At 37.6% G+C, this 27,192-nt stretch overlaps 1 protein-coding gene across 1 annotated transcript in view; it reads left to right on the plus strand.

The window, feature by feature from the left end:
• The window catches only part of nlgn1 (neuroligin 1), a 295,070-nt gene that overhangs the window by 73,055 nt on the left and 194,823 nt on the right, over positions 1-27,192 (plus strand). The window contains exons 3-4 of the mRNA XM_088005107.1: positions 1,422-1,442; positions 17,280-17,305. Of these exons, the coding sequence (XP_087861233.1) occupies positions 1,422-1,442; positions 17,280-17,305 (47 nt within the window). The remainder of the gene's footprint in view (positions 1-1,421; positions 1,443-17,279; positions 17,306-27,192) is intronic.

A 27,192-nucleotide genomic window follows, 5' to 3' on the forward strand; every position in this document is an offset into this window, starting at 1 on the left:
CTGAAAAAGCAGATGTTTTAAATGTGTCCTTGACAAGCATAAGGCACAGTGCTTCCTCTGTTAATTTGGGATGTTAGATAAAAATATGCGGTCAAGTGATGCCATTTGTGCTTCATTAATGTAACCTAAATATGGTCCACTGCATGACCAGGACCAAGGCTAGAGGAAGGTCTCATCTAGTTTGACAAAAACACAAAAGAGATTCTGTTTGGGTTTTTACAGAGAGCCAGCTCTGAGCTCTCATTATGTCACTGAACATTTTAAAACAAATGTTAAATGTTTAAACCCAATGTTTAATTAAGGAGCTGCACAAGCCAGTAGTTCCTGTTACACCCATGTAAACCTAGGCAGTTTATTTCTACTGAGTAGTTTATCAACAACACATCTGTTTTCCATGGGAAAAAAAAAAAAGTATATATATATTAAAAAAAATTCCCTTCTCACCCTCCGCGGGTGGTCTCTCTCATCCTCTGAGCTCGGATCCTCTACCAGAGGCCTGGGAGCTTGAGGGTTCCTCCAGTATCTTGGCTGTACCTAGAACTGCACATTTCTGGACTGAGATGTCTGATGTTGTTCCTTGGATCTGTTTTAGCCACTGCTCCAGTTTGGGGGTGACTGCCCCGAGGGCCCCGATGACCACAGGCACCACTGTGGTCTTCACCTTCCAGGCCTTCTCCAGTTCCTCTCTGAGGCCCTGGTATTTCTCCAGTTTCTCGTGCTCCTTTTTCCTGATGTTGTAATTACTTGGTATTGCTACATCCACCACAACGGCTTTCCTCTGTTCTTTATCCACCACCACAATGTCCGGTTGGTTCGCCATTACCATCTTGTCTGTCTGGATCTGGAAGTCCCACAGGATCTTAACTCGGTCATTCTCCACCACCTTTGGGGGTGTTCCCCACTTTGACCTCGGGGCTTCCAGTCCATATTTTGCACAGATGTTTCTGTACACTATGCCCACCATTTGGTTATGTCGTTCCATGTACGCTTTCCCTGCCAGCATCTTGCACCCTGCTGTTATGTGCTGGACTGTCTCAGGGGCCTCCTTGCACAACCTACACCTTGGGTCTTGTCTGGTGTGGTAGATCTGAGCCTCTATTGCTCTGGTGTTTAGGGCCTGTTCCTGTACAGCCAGGATGAGGGCCTCTGTGCTGTCCTTGAGTCCAGCTTTTTCCAGCCATTGGTAGGATTTCCTGATATCAGCCACTTCAGTTATTTGTCGGTGGTACATCCCATGTAGGGGCTTGTCCTCCCATGATGGTACCTTCATCCTCTGTTCCCCATTGTCTGAGACATTCGCTGAGCACATCGTCCGTTGAGGCTTTGTCATTGATATATTTAAGGATCTTGGATGTTTCATCCTGGACAGTGGCTCTCACACTCGCTAGTCCTCTGCCTCCTTCCTTACGGCTAGTGTACAGTCTCAGGGTGCTGGATTTGGGGTGGAACCCTCCATGCATGGTTAGTAGCTTCCGGGTCTTAACATCCGTGGCCTTTATCTCCTCCATTGGCCAGCTAATTATTCCGGCAGGGTATCTGATTACTGGTAAGGCATAGCTGTTGCACGGATCTTGTTCTAGCCATTGGGCTGGCTTCTCAGGACTTGTCTTATTCGTTGGAGGTATTTGGCTGTGGCTCCTTTCCTTGTGACCTCATCGAGGTTGCCATTTGCTTGTGGTATTCCCAGGTACTTGTAACTGTCCTCAATGTCTGCTATTGTTCCTTCTGGGAGTGAGACCCCTTCTGTGCGGAAGACCTTCCCTCTCTTTGTAACCATCCGACCACACTTCTCTAGTCCGAATGACATCCCAATGTCAGTGCTGTAGATCCTGGTGGTGTGGATCAGTGAGTCGATGTCTCGCTCGCTCTTGGCGTACAGCTTGATGTCATCCATGTAGAGGAGGTGAGTGATTGTGGCCCATTCTTGAGTTGGTATCCGTAGCCAGTCTTGTTGATGATTTGGCTGAGGGGGCTCAGGCCTATGCAGAACAGCAGTGGGGACAGAGCATCTCCTTGGTATATGCCACATTTGATGGACACTTGTGCAAGTGGTGTGCAGTTGGCTTCAAGGGTGGTTTTCCACAGCCCCATCGAGTTTGCAATGAAGGCTCTTAGAGTCCTATTGTTATTGTACATCTCTAAGCATTCAATGATCCAAGTGTGTGGCATTGAGTCATAGGCTTTCTTGTAATCTATCCAAGCGGTGCACAGGTTGGTGTGTCGGGTTTTGCAGTCTCGGGCGACTGTGTGGTCTACAAGGAGTTGGTGTTTGGCTCCTCTGCTGTTTATGCCAATGCCCTTTTGTGCTGTGCTCATGTATTTATCCATGTGTCCGCTTATCTTAGCCGCTATGATGCCTGACATGAGCTTCCATGTTGTAGAGAGACAGGTTATTGGCCGATAGTTGGATGGGACTGAACCCTTTGAGGGATCCTTCTGTATCAGGATTGTGCGCCCTTCAGTTAACCATTCAGGTTAACTGAATATATATAGTTACTTTGATATTATGAAATAAAGCATATTTGGGGGCATTTCAAGGAATTAACAGATTTTATAACTGAAATCGAAAATGCAACAGTTCAGTAAGCTCAAGGATGACTTATGTTACTTTATTCATGAGTAATATTTAATAAAACGTACAAAAAAAATAAGAGACAGAGAGAGGCTTGAGTTTTTTTTTTCATTTTTTTTATTATATTGTATTCATGCTTTAGGTATGTGACCTAAATTAGGGAGACTAAAATTAAAACCGAGTTAGGAGTTTAAAACATGGTAAAATTATAATTACCATGTTTTATAATGGTAATTATACCATTATAAAACATGGTATAATGTTTTATATACCATGGTAGTGGTAGTGGTTTGTTCATCAAACCACTACCATCTTAAATGACAGAACCATTTTTCTGCTCTGAGTGCAGTGGAAAATAGTGCTGGGCAAACATTAAGCCCGTTAGTAAAAGTCTCCAACTCAAACGAGCCATGCGCCAAAGCTGATGGCCTTTGAAAATAGTCTAAGGCTTAGACTATTTTCAAAGGCCCTCAGAGTTTAAACTAAGCAAAACTTGACCTCAGATGTTGCAGTTTATGTGTCAGACTTGTGAAGACTTGTGAATATTCGCCTCCGTAACTAATTTTAGAATTGCCAATGAAAAAAAAAATCGCCAGTATCAGTACATAAAGTACAGATTTCACGTTGTTTGCTTTACTTTCACTTGCTATTTCTCTCTCTAGCCTTCCGCCCTTCACTAACTTTACTCTTATCCCAATCGAATGCAAATGTAGCCAGAAGGCTCTTTGAAATTGAAATGATGTGAAAATAGAATTGCAGTGGCAAATGAGCTGTGTTTGCCGGTACCGTTGGGGCCAACCAAGCCCCTTTGAACGTGCCTCTCCCACTGCGAGAAGGCCTTGTTCTGGGCCCCAGTCTCACTGGCACTCCCTTCCCCTGTTTTTAAACATCAGCTCCCAGTGCAGGAGAGATCAAGCTGAAGCTGACTGGAATGGAGGTTTAGTTCTCACATGTGTGCATTTGCACATTTTCACCCAGACATTTTGCTATAAGCAGAAGTGTCAACACTCACACAAACCCAGGTCTCATTCCAGATTTCATAAGTATAGAAATCCCAAGGTGAGAAATCCCAGAAGATACTTAACAAATTTGAATCAGAATCAAACCAAGGCACTGGTTTAAAGTGCCAACCTGTGGATGGGTGAACATGCCTTTGTCACAGTGATTAGGGTTGCTTTTCAAAAATGTTTGGCAATGTATGACATGAAGCTAATAGACCAGTTATTTTTCACAGAAGCTCATTGCAAGACAACTCAAAGCTATTAGGATATTAGGAGTTTAATGGGTTATGCATGATACAGGAATTTTGGTTTCATCCACGTTTTCTTGGGTGGATGAAACCTCATAACCGGATTACTTCAGATCTAAGGACTGTGGAATTTTCCACTTCCAAGCTGAACCAGGGCAAGATGCCTCTGGGCGACTCTGAGGAGATCAGCAATATTGTACAGTTGGTAGAAATAAAGATTCATGATCCAGCGAGGAATATCCAGATCAACCCAGGTTCAACTCTACTAATGACTCAAAACAATGACTAGCTCAGTATTTTTCAAAGACTTCAGTCTTTGTATATGAAGCAACTGGAGGCAAATATTGAGATCAATGCTGGTTATTTTGGAAATTAAACTCTTCTTCAACACAATGGAGAGGTCACATTCACCTCACCAAACAGCTCACCCTAAAACTCTGGGAGCTAAGCCGAAAAACAGTCTGACACTTTGAATCTGACAAGGCAACTAACAGGAAGAACCTCTCACTTAGATGAATTATTGTGTCCAGCTTTCAGCAAAAATATCCCCCCATCATCGACATCTGCTCCACATTCAGCTTCAGACCCGCTGCACCAAACAAAAATAAACCAGCAGCTGAAACTGAAATAACTCCACCGGCCTCACTTCTAAGGACAAAGTGACCAGGCTAAGCCATAGCACATTCTTAAATTCTGATGTGGCTGCTGCTTCTGCACTTTCTGGAAGCAACAGAGGTCACACTGCTGAAGCTGAAGATCCTGTAATCACAGAGATCTGAGCTGTATCCAGTCAGAAAGACTATAAAAATTACAAGCAGACAGAACAGGCAGGGCAGCCAGTGTCAATTTGTTGACACTGGCTAAAATATTTGTTGTGGTCAGTTGTATTGTTGGAAAAGACCACTAAGTGCTGTCCTATTGGCAAAACAATACTGCAGGGTTGACAATAAGAGAGGCTGTCTTGAAAAATATGTATTGCCCACCAAATTTCCATCCATTTTCTTACACCCTTGTCCCTAGTGGGGTCGGGAGGGGTGCTAGTGCCTATCTCCATCAAATGTTCCAGGTGAGAGGTGGGGTCCCGCATGGACAGGTCGCCACAAAGACACACCATACATGCACACACCTGAGGAGACTTTAGAAAGACCAATTAACCTGACAGTCATGTTTTTGGACTGTGGGAGGAAGCTGGAGTTCCCGGAGAGAACCCATACATGCACAGGGAGGACATGCAGACAGATCAACAGCACTACCAACTGTGCCACTGTGCAGACCTCCAACCAAATTTGTGTAGTAAAACTCTACATTTCTCAATTTTAGACGTACATGATGGGTCTGTGGAACTACAATGATGAGGATCAAAGCATTGCAGTTGTACTTTAAATAGACCCTGATGTAATTAAATTATTTGCATGTGAAGAGGAAGGATTTAAAAGCATGATATGTCCACTTTAAGGGTTTTTAAAAATCATTACCATTTATGTCAGAAATTAGTAACACACAAGGAAAACATAGCTTTTCATACAAGGACCTTAATCGAGTAAACAACGGCTGTTAAGATAAATGTGTAATCAGGTACATATTTCATTTTGATAATAAATTACAGGAAATGAGATTGAAGGACAGAAAGAGTTGAACAGATTGGATTAGATGCGAGATGTGGAGTGATGTAACTGAATGGCAGCAAATGTGTGTTTTTTTTAACCCATATATAGGTCCACGTTTAAACCAGGAAGCATCTGAAAATAAAAGAAAAAGATGTGACCTCCAATGACATCGCAGTCAGTGAATGGATGTAAATGGAAGAGCAGCAGGGCCTGACTGCAGCAGTCCCTGTGCTCCTGCTGCTGCTCCAGGATTACTTCTTGGCCCTATTCCCAGAATGGAAATCCCCTTCAGCCTTAATGGACATTTCATTTAATAATCAGTGATTGATCACTGCTGGTAATGATGTATAAGCAGTAAGATTCTAGAATGAAGAATATTTGCAGTCAATTGGAAAATGTAGGGCACAGCAGAAAGACAGGCAACAGTGTCGCCAATAGCAGCACGTCTCTTTAACTCTCCACTTGTCAATATGGCATCACTTTATTTGCCAGGGGCAATTAGCACTGTGGAGTCATGTTGTTGAGTCACATCAACCTCACAGAGCTAATTAGACACACTTGACCTTTTCGACATGAGGATAATTTTAGTGATGGCACTTCACTCAAAGCTTTAATATCAGGGGGAATTTTACCTCTTAATTCTGAGTTCAATTCACAGTTTGTTTTGAGTTAGAAAATGTTCAATCCAGAATGGAGGTCCGAATGCCTAAAATGGGGTGTGAATATAATATGTGACTCAGTGGTTTACATAGGACAGGACATCAGCAGATAACCTTGCACTTGGGTGATCTCCATTCCACTCATCATGAGACTACCAGTAACATTTGGCTGAATCTCTGTTGAATTAGATCAGTCACTTTAAAGGTGTTGAATATTTAATTGTCATTATTTTGTACAAATCAGTTTTTACTTTGAGATGAGAGAGTTTTTGTTGTTAATTTTTACGTCAAAAAGAAAAATGTTGATCATCACTGATTTGTAAAAGCAATGTCACAAAGTAACAGAACCAAATCTTAAGCTGTGGTTTGATCCCGTGTCAGTATTATAAAATCTTCTCAGTGAATAATTTATAAGTAAATCTTATTTACTCCACCATACTGTACTCCTTCTTTGTTCTAATAAGCTTACAGTGACAGGTTTCATTGATAGTTTTGCCTCCTTTGGTTCACTGCACATACAAATTCTGGACAGAATGATCAATCAAACACAACACAGTCCTTTACAACAGAACATTACTTCATCAATAGCACTGTGAAATTATTTCAGCTTTAAATCTAAATAAAACAATAAACTTGATCTGACTTTACCTTTCAGTTTTAAGGGAATTTACTCAATGTTTCTAAAAGAATAACATGTTCTAGCAATAAAACATAACTCTCCTCCACATGAATAAATAGGTCTGGGTAACATGTTCACACAGTCACAAACACACCAACAGTAATCCTGTAAGATGTTTGAAAGTCAGCCATGTTAGTGACATTTTGTGTCATTTAATATTCATGAAGGTGCAAGTACAGCCTCTAGGCTGAATGTAGTAGAATGGCTGCAGGAAAAACAAATAGTTTGTAACTCTTAGCTTGGATTCAAGTCATCTACAAGCAGTGAAGTTGTTATCACACTTACAGTTTAAATGAATGAGCTCTGATTTTCTTAACAAAGCCAGTGTATATATTAATAAAATATTCAGCTGTATTTGCCCCATGATATTGTTACAAAGATCTTCTTTGGACATTTATTAATTTTCCACCCATTTTCAAGCCAGTAAATGATAAGTTTTAGAGCAGAATCAAAACAATCCCACAAATACTTCAGGCATTGCATGCCTCCTAAATTCAAAGGATTGGATTAAATTATCATAATTTACAAAATCATGCAAAGTTGGCACTTTTAATGGACTTTTAATGCAACTTTTAGAGCAACTTTGCATTAAAAGTGTCATTATTTACCGAATGACACTTCATGACAACTGACATAAGCATTCATATAGACTTCTTTATGTTCATGACGTATGTTATGTCATGTTTATGACAGTGTCATGTCAGTCTTATGCACACCCCTTCAAATAAAGTGTTACCAATAATTGTATTTCTTACAAACAGGGTCATTTCCAAAGGGTTATCTAGCTCAAAACTTCAAAACTTCAAACTTCAATCAATTGCATCTGTCAACTGCTTTATGCAGATAGATTTTGGAGGGTTTTTTTGTTTCTGTTTTTTTATTATTAATTGTTATTATTATTATTATTATTATTATTATTATTATTATTATTATTTAAAGAACCCTCTTTGGGACATTGTTACTCCGGTGTAGCTGATAAGGAATGATTAACCATATTTTGTCCTCCAAACATTTGAACTACATGTTGCCATGTTCAAGTACAAGAACGAGACAGTGAAAAGACTAAAACCAAAGTCAATAAACAAAACACAAAAGGTCAAAAATGCTGACTCATGCTTCCCAAAGAAAACGTCTGTATTGAGACAAGCTGCCTGAAAGTTTTCATGTTTGAGTTCTATACCAGATATCTGTTGAAACAAACTAATGTTATCGGCATGTGGTCTAGTGTTTTACTACATTAGCTAGAGCTAACACCATTAACAGGAGCTAATGCAAATCAAATGAATTATAATGAATAGAAGTTTGAAGTGACAGTGAAGCATCTTGTGGGCATACAGTTTATTATTGTCTTTTTTTTTTTACGCTTGACTGATAGACAAGCCTCCGGTCACTAGGTGGCAGCAGTGTTCAAGCTAATCAACAGGCTTACTGTTAAAGCCAGTAGAAGTAGCCTGCACAGAGAGCTGATGGAGGAGGAAGGATACAAGCGCGGATGTTTTAAACATTATTTACTTCCACAGAGAAGGGATGGAGAAGTGACAGTGAAAAGAAAAATGGAAGCAGAGGTTAGTAAAGCAAGTTTGATGAAATGACAGGGCCCTACAAAGAGATGTATTCTTCTTTTTTAATTACAAGAATGAAATCATACTATTATCTGAACAAAGTCGTTATGAGAATGATTATACTATTGGCAAAATAAAGACAAAATATTGCTGGAAAAAAGTTGTAAATTATGAGGGAAAAAAACATTAATGAGAAAAAAAGGCTTTAATAAAAGTATCAAAAGCTGATTTGACCAGCTCATCAAGCATGTGATTATTTGTTTGAAATGGACACACAATCATAATCTATACATTATCTGATCACATTTATTAATGCAGGGCCGCGAGGAGGGGGATGGAGCAAAATGACCGTGTTGGCTGTATGGATGGACAGGCATGTTGCATATGTTGCCTACCCAGGATGCAATACAGCATAAACAACATGGAGATGTCCATGTGACGATTTCAATTTATAAAGACTAAACAGTCTGCGGTATTTTCACTGTATTGTTTTTACATCTGAAATGAATGTTTCTTATTTACAAACTGTTGCTGCAACTAGTCGTGGATCCCTTGAAGTAACCCTGGACTATCAATGAAGACCTCTTTAAATGTTACTGGGAAATTGGTCTTTTAAACTAACTTAAATAAGGATATACTTACTAGGGCTGTTGTAAACTAATATTTTAGTAGTCGAGTAATCTATTGATTATTCTTACGATTAATCGGATAAAAAAATGATAAAATAAAACATTGGTTAAAAAAAACAAAAAACATAACAGCAGTGTTACTGTCACATATCAGCATCAGTCCAATTTTCACCTTTGAGCTAACGGTAACTTTTCTGTAGTTTAGAAAATGAACAATAGTAGCTCACTTTCTAAGTTAACCTGAAGAAAAGTTATACAAAAACTGAAATTATATTCAGTGTAATAATAAAGAGGCAAGCTTACAAATATGCTTATAAAATATATCTATACTCCAGCTTTTGGTTTCTGTATTAATCTTCAGTCAGTTTTATAGATGAACTCTCACCTTGCCCAGACGTTTATAGCTTTTGTGTTCATGTCAGACGGGATTTGACACCTTCATCCGTCACACACAGAAACATCTACCAGCTACGTGCCGCCAAGATGAGGTCTGCCACACATTTGTTGAGAAAATAAATTTTCCAGTTTGTCCGTAAAGCTACACTTACGTTAATCATCTAACGTAAGTGCAGCTGCTTGCAGTCTTCAATCTATCCGCTCACCTGTATAAATACACCTGCAGCGCTCTTCCCTGCTGTTCGCTCTGAACCGGCCACCAGGCAGCAGCTCCAGGAGCAGAAAAGCTGCCGTACTCCAGGCTTCGCGCCAGTTATTTTAAGGATGCTTATCGTTCCCCAGAAAACCGAAGAAAAATCCGGACATTATCATCGATCACTAAAATCCCCATATGCTGCTAACACTTAGCTTTCGTCAACAACTTAGATGGAAATCAGAGCTCCGCTCAGCGAAATAATGTTCCGGCCGGAACACGGTGCGCTAAATAATAAAACATAATTTAACGAAGCTTCGAGACAGATAAATCTTCCTCGAGGAATTTTAATAATAGAGGTACTTGAATCATTCAAGGAATCATTTCAGCCCCAATACTTACTATGGAAACTTATTAAAATTAAATTGCCTATGTTAATATACAACAGTTTAAAAAACACTAGCATTCCAGTAAAAGGATTCTGAGCCATAGGTACGATTCATTATTTTTCAGTTTTAGTCATTTACCACTTTGAAACCTTTGGATAATTGTATATCTACCTATTTTCCACTGTACTATAAGAAGGTTATAGCTGAAACAAGATTATGGTCTACAGTCCTTCCATTAGAGGGTCCCAACAGTTGCCATGAAGTTTTGCAGTACTCATTTAACAACACAGTTCCCACTGCATGACATTTTTTAGAACATCTGTTAGCTAGCTTGTAGTTTTGAGACAGAAGAAAAGAAAGACAGCTCAGACAGCAGAAAATGAGCTGGGATTCATTAAAATGCAGCTGCATGTTCATGTTTTTTACACTAATTGGTTTTGTCACCATGAAGCCCTGGGCTTCCTTTTTAAAATCACTTTTACGTCACACACACTCGCATCATTTAAACAACACTGTCTTACACGTAGATGTGACTTCAATCTGTCATGGTAACTTACCAGACCAAGTCAAATACACGGTTTGTATCTACTAAGTCTCTTCCCATTTCATGTTTCCCTTTTAATGCTGTGTTGTTGCTTTTTTTTTTCTTTTTTTTTTTTTTTGCCTGTCGCCATAGAGAAACGTCTTAAAAAAGTTGTGGCGGCATCAACAGTATGCTTCTCTTTATTTGCAGATAAAAAGCCAAACAACAAATGTGTGAGAATGCTGCACATTATTTCAGTACATCACTGATTCTTCATTTTATAGGACAACATTAGAGCAGACATGAAAAGGTCATCAACTAAAAGCATGAGTGAGTGCTCTCCACTGCATTGACATTTAGAACCCTACCGGGATTACAGAGCTCTTCCGATTCTCTTTGATGGTGTGATAATCCTCCAGATTTTCTACATCCTTTTGCAAGAATCCTAGAAATTCCCTAAAAAATATGTTAGAACACAGAACATTATTAACATTTCTCATGTTCAGCACAAGTACAGACAGTCATCGGGAAAGTAATTACTATTTAAATATATATAACTAGTTATTATTTATTAATAACTAAACACCAATAACTATTCATATATCCATATCAAATTTTGTTTCAATTAATCTCTGGAGATCAAAGTAACCTTTAATATCTATTATAAAGAAGGTTTGGCCCACTTCTCACTTTTAAGCCAGTTTTAAGTCACACCACAGCTTCAAGATTTGGACTTTGACTGAGCCCAGAAATTTCCATTACTTAATTTTCCTGCCATTCGTTGGTGGATATCATTGTCATGGTACAGGGTCCATTTCAGCTTAGGTTTTAATTAGGAGTGCACTGATTGAAATGTTTTGGCCAATCAGAATCTTTAATCCAATTTTCCCAAATCCAATTTTGGCTGAAAATGATTATGTTTTGTCTGAAAACGTGCTGAAAATAGTGATAAAGTTGCTAAGTTGGCATCAGTTGGACCCGTCTTACAGCAGAAGGCAGGAGACACCGGATGTTTTTCAGGCCTTTGTTGACACATATAAGATCGACTTCTCATGTATTGGCTGATTTTCAGTCTCCCAAAATTAAGAAAATTTGTACCAATTTATTAGTTCACTCCTAGTTTTAATACAAATTTTTCAATATTTCCTACATAATGTAATAAAAAGATAAATCTGCAATCAATTTTTACTGTTTATATATATATATATCACTAGAATTTTTCTGCATGGTCAACATTGATATTAAATATATAGGGTGTCTTAAGTTGTCACATGGTCCATTTTTATTTGGTGCCAAATTAAAACATTCATTTTTTGAAGCAAAACACAAAAGCAGTTGAGTATGAACAGGACGTGCCTTCCAACCAGCCTTTCCTTCTCTGGAGCCATTTCTTATGCAGAGTTACACAAACATCTTTTCTGCTGAGTTTTGCCTCAAAAGCCTGAAGTCAGAATCCATATTTCTTTCTTGTGTAAGTAGGGTCACAAACTGGGGCTTAAAACCTCTGCAGTTGCTGTCATGCCATATTTCACAGTGCAGTGTGTGAACACAGAGCAGAGCTGACAAGTCTCTGTGTGAGGAGAGGAGGCTCGGTTCAAAAACAGCTTGACTCCCTGATAAATGGACTGGCCACTGGCCCATTAGCTGACAAACATGGTCAAAATGAGTCAGTTTACCAAAGGAAACAAAAAGGAAAAAAGATGAAGAAATGTCATTTTTTTCCCCCCCGTTAGCTGAGAGACATACTGCTATGACACATCCAGAGATGGATTTGGTGAGACTGGACAATGACTACTGAACCACTGAGGCTAAGATCCAACCGTTTTAAAATCAGCTCCTCTAATCCCTACAACATTGTGCAGCCCACAGTTTCTCCTACGTTTAGTTTATATGTGCTTTTATGAGTGGTTATTAGAAGTCCTTCAATATATGTCATTAACACTGAATGACAGTTTAATCTCAACTCCCAACAGAATCTAATACAAAGTCTCTGCAGGAGATGTTTGAGTTTAAAAAACTCAAAAGCAAAACTGAAACCAACAAATATTTTAGTAATGAATTACTCTATTGATTATTTGGAAGATTAAACTGACACAAATCTAACACATTCTGAAAATGTCTCATCAAAACAGTTAAGTCTTTTTTATACAAATTAATTGAAAGATGCAAATATTCAAATAATTCAGTTCCAAAGATGCAATAACAGAATTCCTTGAGTGAACGCTTCACCATTTGTAGCAAAGAATGAATCTGCAGCTAAAAACTCTTAACATCAACATGTGAAAAGCTCAGTCCTTTCTGTTGGATTGAACATAAATGTAGTGTGGAGCTGATTTGGTAATTAGTTTTGGATTAACACAAAAGTAATTGGACAGAAAAAGGGAGATATTTTCTGACATAATTTGAGCCAGGTGAATCTAAAACTGCCACTCAAGGAGTTTTGGGTTGAACATATTTACAGACAAAGAAGGTTTTCATCTCAAACACAAAATGTTTATATTTTTGAACAGTTTTGGCTTTGTTTCTCAGAACGTGTTGTTCTTTTAACAAATGTCATCTTTTCGCGTGTCTATTCCAGTTAACAATTAATCAACTACTTAAATTATTTAAAAAATCGATTAATCATCATTAATCTGATCAGTTGTTTCACCCTAGGGACAAAATTATTTTTCTCTTTTAGCAATTTATTTCTAGGTTGGTCTCCTGGTTAAACATGGTCTCTCTGCTCCTTCCACTCATACAGTGAACAACATGAAAACACAATTACAACGATTAGTGATAAAAAGAGAAGACATGAGGAATCAGAGGTTTAGATTTTGACTCTGTTCATGGAGATCTGCCTCACTTCATCTCTATCTTCCCCTCATAGTTTTGTTAATAGTCAGATAGCGTTTGACACATTAAGATTTTTGATTAGTTGCTGTCATGGACAAAGTGGAGCTACTTGTCATTGCTATCAGATGTTAGCATGTTAGAAATTATGAAACACTTGCTCACTATATGTTTTTGAAGGGCAATAAACCTTTTGGTTAAGAGTAAGCATCAATAAATCCATTTTAGCATAACTTGCATTGAGGCTTTGCATTTTGTTGATCCTTCTGGGCCACCGTGGTACTCCTTTACTTTTAATGAAATGAAAAGGGATGGCAAGTAGATTCATATTGTGGAAATAAAACAGCAGTTTTGCAGATATATCTTACTCAGTTTAGCACAGTTAACCTTGAAGGCCATGTTGTTAGTCTGTCAGATGACAGCTCAGAGCTGAGCCTCCTCTGGAACAGTATCCTCTTCCTAATGCATTTTCAGTCTGTTTGTTTAGTGTTCATTTGTACAAATGAGATGGAAAACAAAAAGCTCACTCTGTGTAAACGCAGCAAATCACGTTAAATCAAGAAGCTGTGAAAGTGCTCTTGAATACTGAAGAACTCATTACAGTACATAAAAGATCACTGTTTGATCTGCGGCTGTAATGTCTGAATCATGACCTGAACTGAGGTTTCTCTTTCTAATGTTCTTGAAGACTTCAGGTGAGATCATCCCTTTTTTCACAAGTATAGCTCCCTGAAGGAAAAAAAATCTCTCTTTAACATTGAATTTTGTAAAAAAGTAAAAAAAATAATCAACAGATTTTGATGATCTGAATTAAACTTCCCTTTAACAGGAAGAAACTTCCAGCAGAACCAGAACCTGGCTCAGTACAAATGGCCATCTGGAGGTTTGATAAGAAATAGCAGAGACACAAAGGACATAGAAGTACCCAGGAGTACTTTCTGTGTTAAAGAGAGTGACAACATAATCACAGTCGTTCTTTTAGTGGCTTCATCAGGGAGAGGAAAACCACCACATGAGCTCTGACCTGGTTTTCAAGATTACCGTGCTGCATCCCAGTATCCTTGGAAGTCAGATCTTGGAGCTGGGATTGATGCCAGACTCAAGGTAACATTGTTCAAATTGAGAAGTATGGATTACAACATGGTGGCGCCCATACATTTTTTGTAGTACCTTTTAAACATCATTTTAAGCTTTACTTTCCATAAGCAAACAGCACTTTTAATTTGTACAGTTTATAGCTGCAGGTGCCTAATTAACATTTATTTTAGATGCACTCATATGTTTGTCTTGTAAAATAAACATGTTTTTACCACAGCTTACTACTGCTGATGTAAGGAGCGACCATATTGAAATGCAAGTTATAACTGGGAATTGTCAAGAGTTTCTCCCGATTTTCCCATGGGAAATCCAAGTTTGTTGCGTGTTCCAGTTGATTTTTCCTTCTAGAAAGTTTGCATTTCACAGTTTCAAGTACAACAGGAACACAACATTAATTGCTGAGAAAGAGGCTTGTATTTTGTGGACTTCTGGAGATGAATGAACTAAGTCCTAAAAACGTGTTTAATATGTGATTTAAATAACATCCTGACCAAAACTAACACAGGTTTTTTACTTCATGAGTTAACTGAGATTGAACTAAATGAAACAAACCAAAACAGAGTGGGTCAAAGTCCCTCTGTCATGATTTGTGGTGAGGGTGGTGAGGAGAAACGCCGGTAGGCCCAGGTTGACATAATAACAGTTGGTTTAATACAGACAACTCAGGAACACAAAGGAACACAGGAATCTGGCAGACGGCAAAACACACAACGAACAACAGACGAGGACCCAACCAGAGACAAAGACAACAGGTGGGTTAAAATACACAGGGAGGGGTAATCAGGAAACTAGACACAGCTGGGAACAATCAACAGGGAAGACACAGAGACTCACAGGGGAACAGACTAATAAACACAGAAAAAGGTAACACTTTATTTGAAGTGGGGTGAATAAGACTGTCATGACACTGTCATAAACATGACATAACACATGAACATGAATAAGTCATGAACATGAATAAGTCTTCATGAATATTTATGACTGTTGCCATAAAGCGTCATTTGGTAAATTATGACACTTTTAATACAAAGTTGACATTATTCAAAATTGTCTTCGTTATGACAACTTGACATTAACCAATAAATCATTACTGTTTAAACTTTACCTTTAATAACATAAAGTTACCTAATTTTTAAAGTGCAATCAGTAATACTTTTATAACAAATCAGTAATGATTTCTTGGTTAATGTCAAGTTGTCATAACGAAGACAATTTTGAATAATGTCAACTTTGTATTAAAAGTGTCATAATTTACCGAATGATGCTTTATGACAACAGTCCTAAATATTCATGAAGGCTTATTCATGTTCATGACAGGTGTTATGTCATGTTTATGACGGTGTCATGACAGTCTTATTCAACCCCCTTCAAATAAAGTGTTACCCAGAAAAACCTCCAAATAAAACACTGAAGACCCTCTGGGACTTTGCAAAAAAAAAAAAAAAAATTAAAATAAAAAAAAATGGACAGTTATTGCAAATAATATGTGTTGCTGCCAGCTATTAGATTTATTGGACAAATAAAATAATGCATTTTCTATTTACTCAGGTTATCTTTGTATGAGATTAAAAATTGACTGATGCACTGCTACATTTAAGTGTGACATAAAAAGACACCTCTGACAAATTTGTCAGAGGTGCTTTTGCATGACAGGTCTAAAAGTCTGACTAAGTGTGTGATTTTGCGTTGCTCACATCAGAGAGATTTAAATTTATTTATGCAGCTTTGGTGTTGGGTCATGCCTTCCCTTTAAGAAGCAAAAGCTAAACCCCACAACTTAGCTAAATAAATTCTAGGCTTAGTCTGATAATGCAGTTAGTTAAAATGCCTGAAAAGTAGAGTGATTGCAAAAAAGAAAATGAGTCAAAAAAAAGAGAAATTAGAAATCCTAAGTTCAGGTAGGTAAATCTCCCCCTCCTTCTTTGGCTGCCTCCTGCTGCTTGTAAGCAGGAAAATGTTTTTCTGTGGTTTATTCCCCTTCTTTCCTGATATGATAAACATAAACAGGAATCTAAATGCAGGTTATCACATGCTAGAGACATGTGCCTGTTTAAAGTCTAGCACTGCCTCAGTTGGTTGACTTATTTAGTCCTCCTGACTTGTGTTTCCTTTCGTCACAGACCTAAAATCAGAGGCCGGTATGCAGATTTATGCAACATTTCTTCTCATTTAGTTCTGTTCTGCTGGCGGGGAGTCAAAGTGATTAAGTAATTCTCAATCCTGTCTGTCTCCTCTGACTAATCTTACTTTATATGCTACAGGCAACGTGCCTGGTGATGATCTGGAAAATTAATGCATCATCCCCCGTGCGCAGACTACCTTTTAGGATTGTATAATCTTAAAATCTTGTGAGATAGGACAGATTTTCCCCTTTAAATGACATATTTTAGTTGTTCCCCTGACACCTCATACATCATGTTTCAATGTCATCTTCACAAATGACAGCTTGATTATGTTCTCTGCTGTACAGCTGTTTTGATGGATGGCTTAAGTATTAAGTATAATTTTTTAGAAAACATGTTTAACTTTAGATCCAGCCAGATTGTGTCTGAATGTGTCAGGAATAGTTTTCATAAAGTAATATTCTGCCTTTTGAAATAGCTGTTAATATTTATTTGATGAGAATTGACTTCAGTTTGCTTAAAGCAACAGAGTTTGATTCCTCGGACAATCTGCTTTATTGGGACAGTTATGGAAGCTCACCTGAAATCTGGTGCAGACTAACCAAGCAAACTTCTGTCCAAATGAAAACATGTCATTTGGAAACATCTGATTTCTCACCCAGCATCTATGTTTCCATGGCAGCACTGTGTTGCTGCATTCTCTCTGTAGACAGAGCAAAATCCTGATATCTTACTGTCTTGCTCTTTACAAGACATTTTAATATTCAGTCGTCAGAGAGCTTAAATGTCCATAAGTCAAATTGTCTGGAAAAGATCAACATTTCAGGTAGATTGATACCCCAAATTGCAGCTAAACTTTCAATAGGTAGATACCTAATAACCAATGTTAAGGTTGGTGAAAATGCAGTATGTGTTGACATATCAATATTGTTGAAAACTGATGGGTAAAACTAGATTATGGCAGGGTTTTTTGACACCATTAATCAAAATGACAGACAACACAAGTCTAGTGTGAACCCTGCTGCAAACTACAGATGTTTCCGCCCCCTGCTGCCATCAAACAGGTTATTTTTTCGAGGATCAGCAAATAACTTATTGGTATATTACAACCACCACTTAGTATGAAGTGTCCTTTAGTCTTTGATTTGCATGGCAGCACAGCAAAAGAGAAAATCTAGTTGTGTGTATCGGCTTGTTTATAAGAGTATGAGTTGCCATGGAAAAAAATTACTTTAACAAGATAAGAGTAAGGAATTTCTTAAAACCATTTAAGGTGAGAACAAAAATACTGTCATGAGATGTGGTTGGTGGTGGTGAAGTAGAAAGCGGGGATCCAGATGAAGATGATAATGATGAATTTAATGATGGTCCAACAGAACAGAACAAAGGGCAGCAACATGAGGAACACACGACGACGATCCGACAAGAGACAAAGACAACAGGTGGACTTAATACACAGGGAGGGTAATCAAGGAATGAGACACACCTGGGAAGCAATCAATGGGGAAGACACAGAGACTCACAGGAAGGAAACTGAACACAGAAAACCCTAAAAATAAATACACAGAAACACGGATCATGACAAATACAGAATCAAAGGAATCTGTTAAGTGTGCTCTGGCTAAACAGGGATTCTGGTTTCCTTTTACAAGTTCTGGTCAGAGAAGAGAGGCTTGATTGGACTATAGGTGTGAATCTTATATTGCTATGCAACAAGGTTTCAACACAGATGGTCTTACCATTTGTCAATAGTTAAGGAAAGAGTTTGATGTTAAACAGGAAACTTTGATCCTGATTAGTTCTCGGCTGGGAAAGTAACACTTAGATAGTCCAGAGTATTAAGCACCTCTTCTCTGCTGTTATATGAAACTGCAGAGGTCTGCATGAGAGCAACTCACTAATACTTATGATAAGACCTGTTAGGTATTTTAACGTGTACATACAAAGAACCACACAGAGGGTATTTATACTTTCAATATTTGCAAAGGAGGAGAGTTTAGAGCGTCACAAAATAACCACAGTTGTGCCTCAAAACAACTCCAACAGCCTGTTTTTATAAAAAGCAGGGCGGGAGTTGGTAATAAAACACAGAAACTTACAGATAAGGAGTAGGAGCACATCTAAGCTGACTGGTACCGATATCTCCGAGAACAGGATGTTCCAGCTCACCCAGTTTCAGCTAAGAGCAGAGAGATAAACAACTTATTCATGAGATAACTATTTGCAAAACCCTAACAAGACCATTCAGATAATCAAAAGATAGAGGGGTGAGGAGCACATTATAAAATTTTCCATTACAGAATACAAGTACTTGACACTGGTATCAGGTCGATACCAATACCAACATCAATATCATTATCATTATCAGTATCATCATCATCAGTGACGTCAGTAATGCGTCACTGATGCATTACTGACGTCGGACCACTTTTTCCAGTAACAAGTAATCTAACGCATTACTATTTCAAATCCAGTAGCCAGACTACAGCTACTTATCGAAACCACTTTATATTAATGTGTGTCTAAAATCCTATTTTGAGTTTTCCAGACAATACTGGAACAAACAAAAACAAACACAAATTACTAAACTTTTTTTTTACTCTTGTAAGCTTTAAACAATCTCCCCTTCAGATCAAACATATAAGTGGAGACACATTGTTGATGTTATAAAATAACTTACAATTAATTATTGGCAAAGCTCAATGTAATTTTCACAGGTGGTGAAGCGTTGTTGTTAGCAGCTGCAGAAAGTAACTAAAAATGTAAACTTTAATGTAACTTACTTTCCAAATCAAGTCATCAGTAATATGTTACTTTTTTAAGGAGTAATCTGATTAAAGTTACTTTTTCAAAGCAACTATACCATCACTGATCATCATCAAATAGACTTTATCAAAGAAATAAATAAAAATATTTTCAAATTCTTGTCTATCCAGATAGTTTAACCTACTATAGGAACGGATCTAAAAATGTATGGGTCTGCACATATAGGCTTACTGTAGAAAACGCTTTACTGACAACAAGTAGTGAGTTCACACAGAGCAGAGATGGATTAAAGTAATGGTTACCAGTGGAGTACTTGAGACAAATGCCAGCACCCATGTCTGGTACATTTCTTTATGTGACAGCTCTGTCCAAACCAAATCTTTAACATTCCTATCATGGACCAAATTGTTTCAAGGTAATCCAGATAATGAGATAATTCATCTTGTTCATATGGCAAGATTTTTCAATTGTCGGCTGATATGAATATGCCAGATGTCAACTGGAAAATCTTGCAAAATTGATCAAGACTAAACATGAGTTCAGACTAAGCAAACTGACTGGGAAGAAGGAGTGGTGATAGTTTGTCGACTATTTTTAGCAGAGAAAAAAACTGTAGCAAAAGATGTCTTCAACATTCTGGTTCATGGTGGGAGTTGTTCAGCCTTTTGCACTTGGGATTCCTCTTGTGTGTAAATCACCTTGTTTTCTGATTGACTACCCATCACATTCAGCGACCTCCTTGCCTGTTATTCCTTGGGGAAACCGCACATGCTGCAACATGTTGAATATTCTTGGTTTTATTTTGAAAAGGTTCCAATCTCCTTCTGAGTGGACATCATTTTCAACACAACACACACCCAGATAATCTCATGAGATTATCTTGAGCTATTCCAATAATTAGAGCATCGTTAAGGTTATCAGAAAGAGAAAATCAGGACAAAAATATTGCAGTGTGAACCAGCAATTAGTGTTTTACTGTTTCTCAGTCAAGGTATCCACTGCACTGGTTAGTCAGCTGATCTGTAATGTCAATATTAGAATAACTTTAGTCTTTTCTCAACAATATGTAAAAAAAACAAAAAACAAACAAACAAAAAAAAACATAAGAAACAATATAATTAGACACCATGAATGTAGCATACTGACTCTTATTTAAAACTAATCATTCTTTTAGTTGATGAGAACTTTAGATATTGTTTTTCAGATATACGTTTTGTTCAGAGATGAACTACACCATCAAAACCTACAGATTGTGTCATTTGTTTGCTGGCAGATGCCTTAATTTACATCAGAAGTTTTGTTCAGTTCCAATAGATTCCTGCTTTTACAGTGGGGAATGGATTCTATGTTTGTAGTTTAAATCATGTCAGGATTTTATCTGTGGTTACTTGTAGATTGCCTCTTTTCTTCATTGAACTGTGTGCTCTGGTAGAGCTCCTTTTTAATCTGCATTGGTGATTGATTAAAGTTGTGTGTCTCTGTGCCAAAGCTGGCCTTGACCAAGAAATCATTATTGATATAAATTTGTTATAAAAGTATTACTGATTGGACTTTAAAAATTAGGTAACTTTACGTTATTAAAGGTAAAGTTTAAACAGTAATGATTCCCTGGTTAATGTCAAGTTGTCATAACAAAGACATTTTGAATAATGTCAACTTTGTATTAAAAGTGTCATAATTTACTGAATGACACTTTATGACAACAGTCATAAATATTCATGAAGACTTATTCATGTTCATGACGGGTGTTATGTCATGTTTATGACAGTGTCATGACAGTCTTATTCAACCCCCTTCAAATAAAGTGTTACCGTGTCTTTCCTCTTTTTACAATTACACAACAAAAACAATATATTGACAGAAATTCAAACAGTCTTTATAAAATGATAATAAAAAACAGCGTCCTGTCTGAACTGCAGCCTGTCCAAACAGTTTGCATTTAAATTACAGTTATATGTTACCACGTCCCTCCTGACCTGTCCTCTGCTAAGTGAAATTAATGCTGCAGTATGTAACTTTTATAAAAAAAATTTTTTTTTAAATATATTTGTTGAAACTGTCATTGTGTTATGACAGTGTGGCATGAGAGATAATTTGTGAAAAAAATTATTTCCTCTGCCTTCTCCCAGTGCTATCTAGAAACAACCAATCAGAGTCAGGAGGTGGATTTTAGTGCAGTCAGTCACAATCTCATGTGGCTACTCATCCTCCCTCCCCCTCGCTCTGTACTATACTGCAACTAGCATAGCTGCAGCATAGCACAGAGCTGTGCCGTTTCAAACTGTGAATGCCCAGTTTAGTTAGCATAGCTACTAGTGATGGCAGATAAACAGTTTTCCTGTAACGATAAGTTGTTTCTCCACTATTAGCACATTTAGCAGTGAATGAACGAGGTTTATTAACAACACTAAGACTGTCCTCCTGGTTCTGATTGGTTGTTTTTGGTCAGAACTTTACCTTAGCTAACAATAGTATTTCAGGGAGGAGGTGAAGGAGATTGATTTTTTTTTCCAGATTATCTGTCTCATAGCAAACTGTCACAACATTCTGACAACTTTAACAAATATGGAGACAGACTCAGGAAACTGTAACAGTAGTTGCATGGGGGGGCACTTTAATTTTTTATCATGGGGCCCGAGATTCCTGGTGGTGCCCCTGACTATGCATCATTGATTTAATTGCCAGGCACTATCAACACGCAGTGCCTGCTTTTTGAACAGAAAGGATATCTCTCTTTCTGTTGGTCTAAGCAAAGTCTTTCTTACTGAAGACACTCATAGGCTCACTAAAGTCCTTCTCACTACTTCTAACATTTTTTCGTGTTAGGAGATCTATTTTATCTCACTGAAATTCTAAGATTGTTCCCAATTTTTAATTTTTTTTTTACTCTTCTGATCATGGTTATACCTTAAATAATAAAACAGGCTTGATTTCCATCCAAATAAAAGCTTGCTTATGTCACTGCACTCTAGCCAGACTTTTCAGTCTGTGTGCAACCTGTTTAAAAGACAGTGCTGCCAAAAGCAGATGAAGAAATGAGGAGAAAGGTGTATGATAGCAGTCAGAGAAAATATAAATAAAGCTGTAACAATAACACACACAAGGACAGATAGATGAAAGTCCCATGTTCCCAATGAGAGCCGATATCAGCTGAGACCTCACCAGTATCTGTGGACATGTCTCACAGATATTCCACAGTGGCAGGTAGGGGGCTAAAGGCCAGTGTCAGGACCTGCTTGTCACTTGATGATTTAGAAATGACACTTGATTGTAGGAGGAAGTTTCTCTCTCTCACCTTTTCTTGGTTTCTGTGATAAGAGCTGTCATGCAGCTGTCGTGTCTGCTCTGATCCCCACTAACCCCCTGAGTCAAAAAAAGATGCCATAGTAATTACAGCACATGTGCAATTCCAATAGCAGCCACATCTGTCATGGTTTTTTTTTTATACCTCACAAGTTTTCATTTGTTCCTTTTTTCCTTGTTATTTTAGATCATTTATTCGGGAGTACATAGTGGTTTGAGGATTCAGTTCTCAGAAACTCTGAGGTTACTTTGTGCACTTAAGTTAGAATCTTTATTTTTTTTATTAATCGTCCTGATCTAATTGCGCTGGTTGCTAAGTTTATCTACACCAATCATGCATAGCATTATGACAATTTGTTCGGTAGCCATGCAGCATTATACTCTAACCACTGTGATACGCTGTGTGTTCAGGAGCCTTTCCCTCAAAACCAGCTCTAATTCAGACAAATGCAGTAGCAAGGCCTCAACTGTAGGATCTGACCACACACCCCATTGCATCGGTAAACATCACCAATTATCTGTTGTCAACATATTATGACAGACAACTGCAACAAATTATTGTTTTCTTTGATTTGAGCTGAACTATTTCATTTAAATATAATTTTGTATTTCTGCCCAGCTACAGTTAAAAGCATACTTATGGAAGTTGGTCTCTACAACACATTCTTATGTTGTATTCATGAAACTGCGGTAAGTGCATCTTTACTGACATGTTTCAGTGTCCCTGTAATAAAGCTAGATCCCTTCAGGAACAGGAAAAGGAAACCTTTGTTATTATATGCAGTAACTACAGTCATGGTCATTAAATTGGAATATGTTCTAATTGATTGATTTATTCAGCAGACTCCTGGTCCGCATAAACATTAAACAGAGACATGATTCACAGCAATAACAACAATAAAAGATTTATGTGTTCTGTTAAGGTTCATTTCTCAGATATATATGTTGAGAATAACATATAAGCAGGTATTAAATATGCTTTTCATTAAGCCCACAGTTCTATATTAAAATGTTTTTTATTGGTCTACTCAGTGTAGTAGTCTAATGTCAACAGGCAGAAATGATTTTCTGTGTCGCTCTGTGGTTCACTTTGATAAAATGAGCCACTGGCTGAAGGTGCTCCCGTGTCCATCCAGCATGTCAAGAAGTGGATGAGACTCATTGTGAAAGATGACCTGCGTCTTGGACCAGATGCTTCTGTCTGACATCACCGTCAGAGTCCAGCTCCACTCCAATGATGTCGTTGGCCTTCCGAATCAGTTTTTTCAGTCTGTTGGTGTCCTCCACCTTCAGCCTGCTGCCCCAGCATGACTGTATATTAGAACCATTAATCAGAGACCAACTTCAGCCTTGAAGACAAAGCCGCTCTGGGGGTGGGAGCCATGTTGCCTGTATCAAAAACAACTGGTGAAGTGCTGGTGTGGGCTGATAGTGTCAGATGGAGCTTGAGTGAGGCACTTGTGAGTTTTTGATATAAGCAGCACTGAAAGTGTTTGCTCCAACTGTGGCTGGGTATTATTGTCACAGAGAAGATTTAAGTTTGACTTTAAAATAGATTGTTTGGGAGATTGTCTTTTATTTCTGTTTGTCCCATTTTATTTCATTGCAATACTCTGCACCTAAAAAGAAAAAGTGCATTAGTCTTTGGGGATATTGTAAATTACATCATGGGGAAAGACAGTTTTATGACCAAACCCTGATGGTAAAAATACCTGAAGAATAGAGAGATGGGTGGTGCTGTTGTTTTCCCAGGAACTCTGTGATGATCAGAGGACTGAAGGGAGCCAGGAAACATGTCAAGAGTTTAATCAGAGAGAGAACAGCATTAACCGGCTTTAATCCGGATTACAGGCCAGTGAAGACACAATATCTGATTTTGTTCTCCATAATATCGTATTATCACTCAGCGTAATGCTAAAAGGTCACCATAAATGACCCACAGCATCCACGAAGTTCTGTTTTTAGAACAGGCCACACATCCCCAGGCAGCAGTCGTACCGTTCTTCTTAGGCGTTCCACATTTTGAAATAAGTGACTTTTGTGTCTACTGCTCATTCAGCACTTCCAGGAAGCACACTCAGCTTTTGCTTATCAAATCACTTGTCAGATTCACAAAGGCGAGTTGAGAGAATGCTGTGGGACAGAATTATATGCAGGGAAACTTCTTCCACTTAAAGTTATTAGAAAGAAGCACTTGCATAGCTGAGAAGGTCTGGCTCATGAACATGAGCTACTGATGCAGTTGTAAATCTTGTAAGTTATTAATACCCCACTGGGTTTACTTTTGTGCTCTTTTTATGTGACTTTTTGTTTACATTTAGTTTAATAGAGACTATGTGGGTATAAAGTCAGACTGTTGCAAAGGATGTGAGTTGCAGTGCTGGCTGGTAATTGTAGTTGGTTGGATGAGCATGGGAGTTTCCTGGCTCAGGCAGTTCAAGGCCTGGTGGCATCACATGTTCTGAGTTCATGTTGCATAAAGATCCAATCAATTGTTTTCTGCATGCCACACATCTTGCAGTCTTACTTCAGCATGTTTTTGATGTTATAAAGTTTACATGTGAGCATGTCAGTATGTCTGTACTTGTGTTTGTGTGTCTGTGTATGTTTCTGAGGGAGGTACGTGTTTATGATTCTGTGTGAATAAAAAAACTTAAATTGACAACATGTTGGATGGTAAAAGAAGCAACTGACCACTCCCCCTGCCTGAGATTCAGTGATAGAGCACAACAAAAATAAATTAATCAAAAATAATACAAAGTTTGACAAAGCACTTCTTTTTTTGTTTTTATTTCATTTTTAGTTTTGTGTTTGTTATGTTTTATTTTTCCCCATTTATTTTATTGCAGCATTGAATATAAGTACAGTTTAAATGTTTAATAGTCATCTCCAAAAAGTGGCAAAAAATCAATAATGGTCATCAATACCCAATGAGATACAGCTGAAATTTCACAGTCAAAATTAAATGTTGCCTTCCCATTTCTTGGTTTAAAAAGTACATCTAAAGAATATCAAAATTATTGGTGAAACAACTGGGCTGTGCTTTGTCTTAAAGTACATCGTTCAACTAGTGAACGTCTAGCTGACTTTAAGAAAGAACTTACATCTCTGTTAGAAGGTCAAATTAAAATGTATTTTGGCTAAGATTTTTAAAGAATTAAAAATACATTGCGAGGAAAGAAATCCATTTCAGGATCACAACATAACAAGCATCTCATTGAAGAGTGAATACTATAGAAGTCCATAAAATTCCATGTGTTTTAGTTTTACTCTCATTACTGTAGAATTACTGTCAGTTTCTTTCACAAATAAATAATAAGCTGCGTTTTATATAATGAGCCATAGACATAGCGTTACTGCCTCTGCATTAATGTGTAAAACTTTTTGTTAGAAATTAGGAATCATGCTCAACAATTTAAAGGCAATACTTAAACATGAATTTTGTTTTGAGACACACATATAATCCACATTTTTGAAAGCCATGCATACACAGGTTATTATTACATCAGTGTGACTCGCCTACTTTGATGCTGGAAGCAGTCTGGATTCAATCACCCATTTAGGATGCATCCTTAGATCTCCTTTTTATACAGCAAATCTTCCCTGACATGTCAGGTTCATGTCTGACCTGCCAAAGATAGCACATGGAAAAAAATAAAACATAGATCCTGTTATTAGTACAGAAGCGTCAACTCATTCTCATTTTGGGCCACATTAAGATCATGAGTGGTATATGTAACATGACATGGATCCCAGACATCTAAGCAAGAGCCAGTTGTGGCAAAAAGTATTGATAAAATCACTTAAACTCAACTAATGAACTGTTAAAAGATTACAGCTTTCTTTGAACTTGATTTGTACTTCTCATGATTAAATCATATTTATTGTGACATATTTCCACATTGATATAATTTGACAGAATACAAATCAAAACTGATTTGATTTGACTGGTTAAAACTGTTATCTTGAATTTACTGTAGAAATGTCCAGACACCACTTTCTTTCAGACCAAGTACGAGTACTTCAGTTTATGCACTCGCCAATACTGATACCAATACAGATACCGATAATAATAACAATAACAATAACAAAAACAAATTGGTACTTATATTTCACGCAATAACTTTTAAAAACAGTTTTATTTAGAACAGGGTGACTCTTCTTCTTTTTAAGCCTACAGTCTCTCTGTCTTGAGTTTAACACTTGTGTACCAGTACACCACAGAGATATAGAAAATGCCATAAAATGTTATATTTTTCTCTTGATTTTAGCTCAAAAACAGTCATAAATACTGAACCGGATTTTGATGCCACAGCCATAATTTTAAAATTGAAAAGTGGATAAATTTAGTTTGTTCTTACAGTAAATAAACCTGCTTAGGCTTTGTGGCTCAACAGAAAACAATTTTTATTGCTTGCAAGTTTTCAGTCTTTTATGTGGGATATGTAAATGAAGTGAAAGAGTACAACTATAATCAATCAATCAATCAATCAATCAAATTTTATTTGCATAGTACATTTGAGAAACAAGGCATTTTGAAGTGCTTTACATCATAAAAACATAAAAATACAAAGTCGTAGAATGCACAGTGAATTGAAGCATTACATTTAGC

Source organism: Poecilia mexicana, unplaced genomic scaffold, assembly GCF_051168715.1.
Source record: "Poecilia mexicana isolate PSO_F unplaced genomic scaffold, ASM5116871v1 scaffold_4, whole genome shotgun sequence".
Lineage (NCBI taxonomy): Eukaryota > Metazoa > Chordata > Actinopteri > Cyprinodontiformes > Poeciliidae > Poecilia > Poecilia mexicana.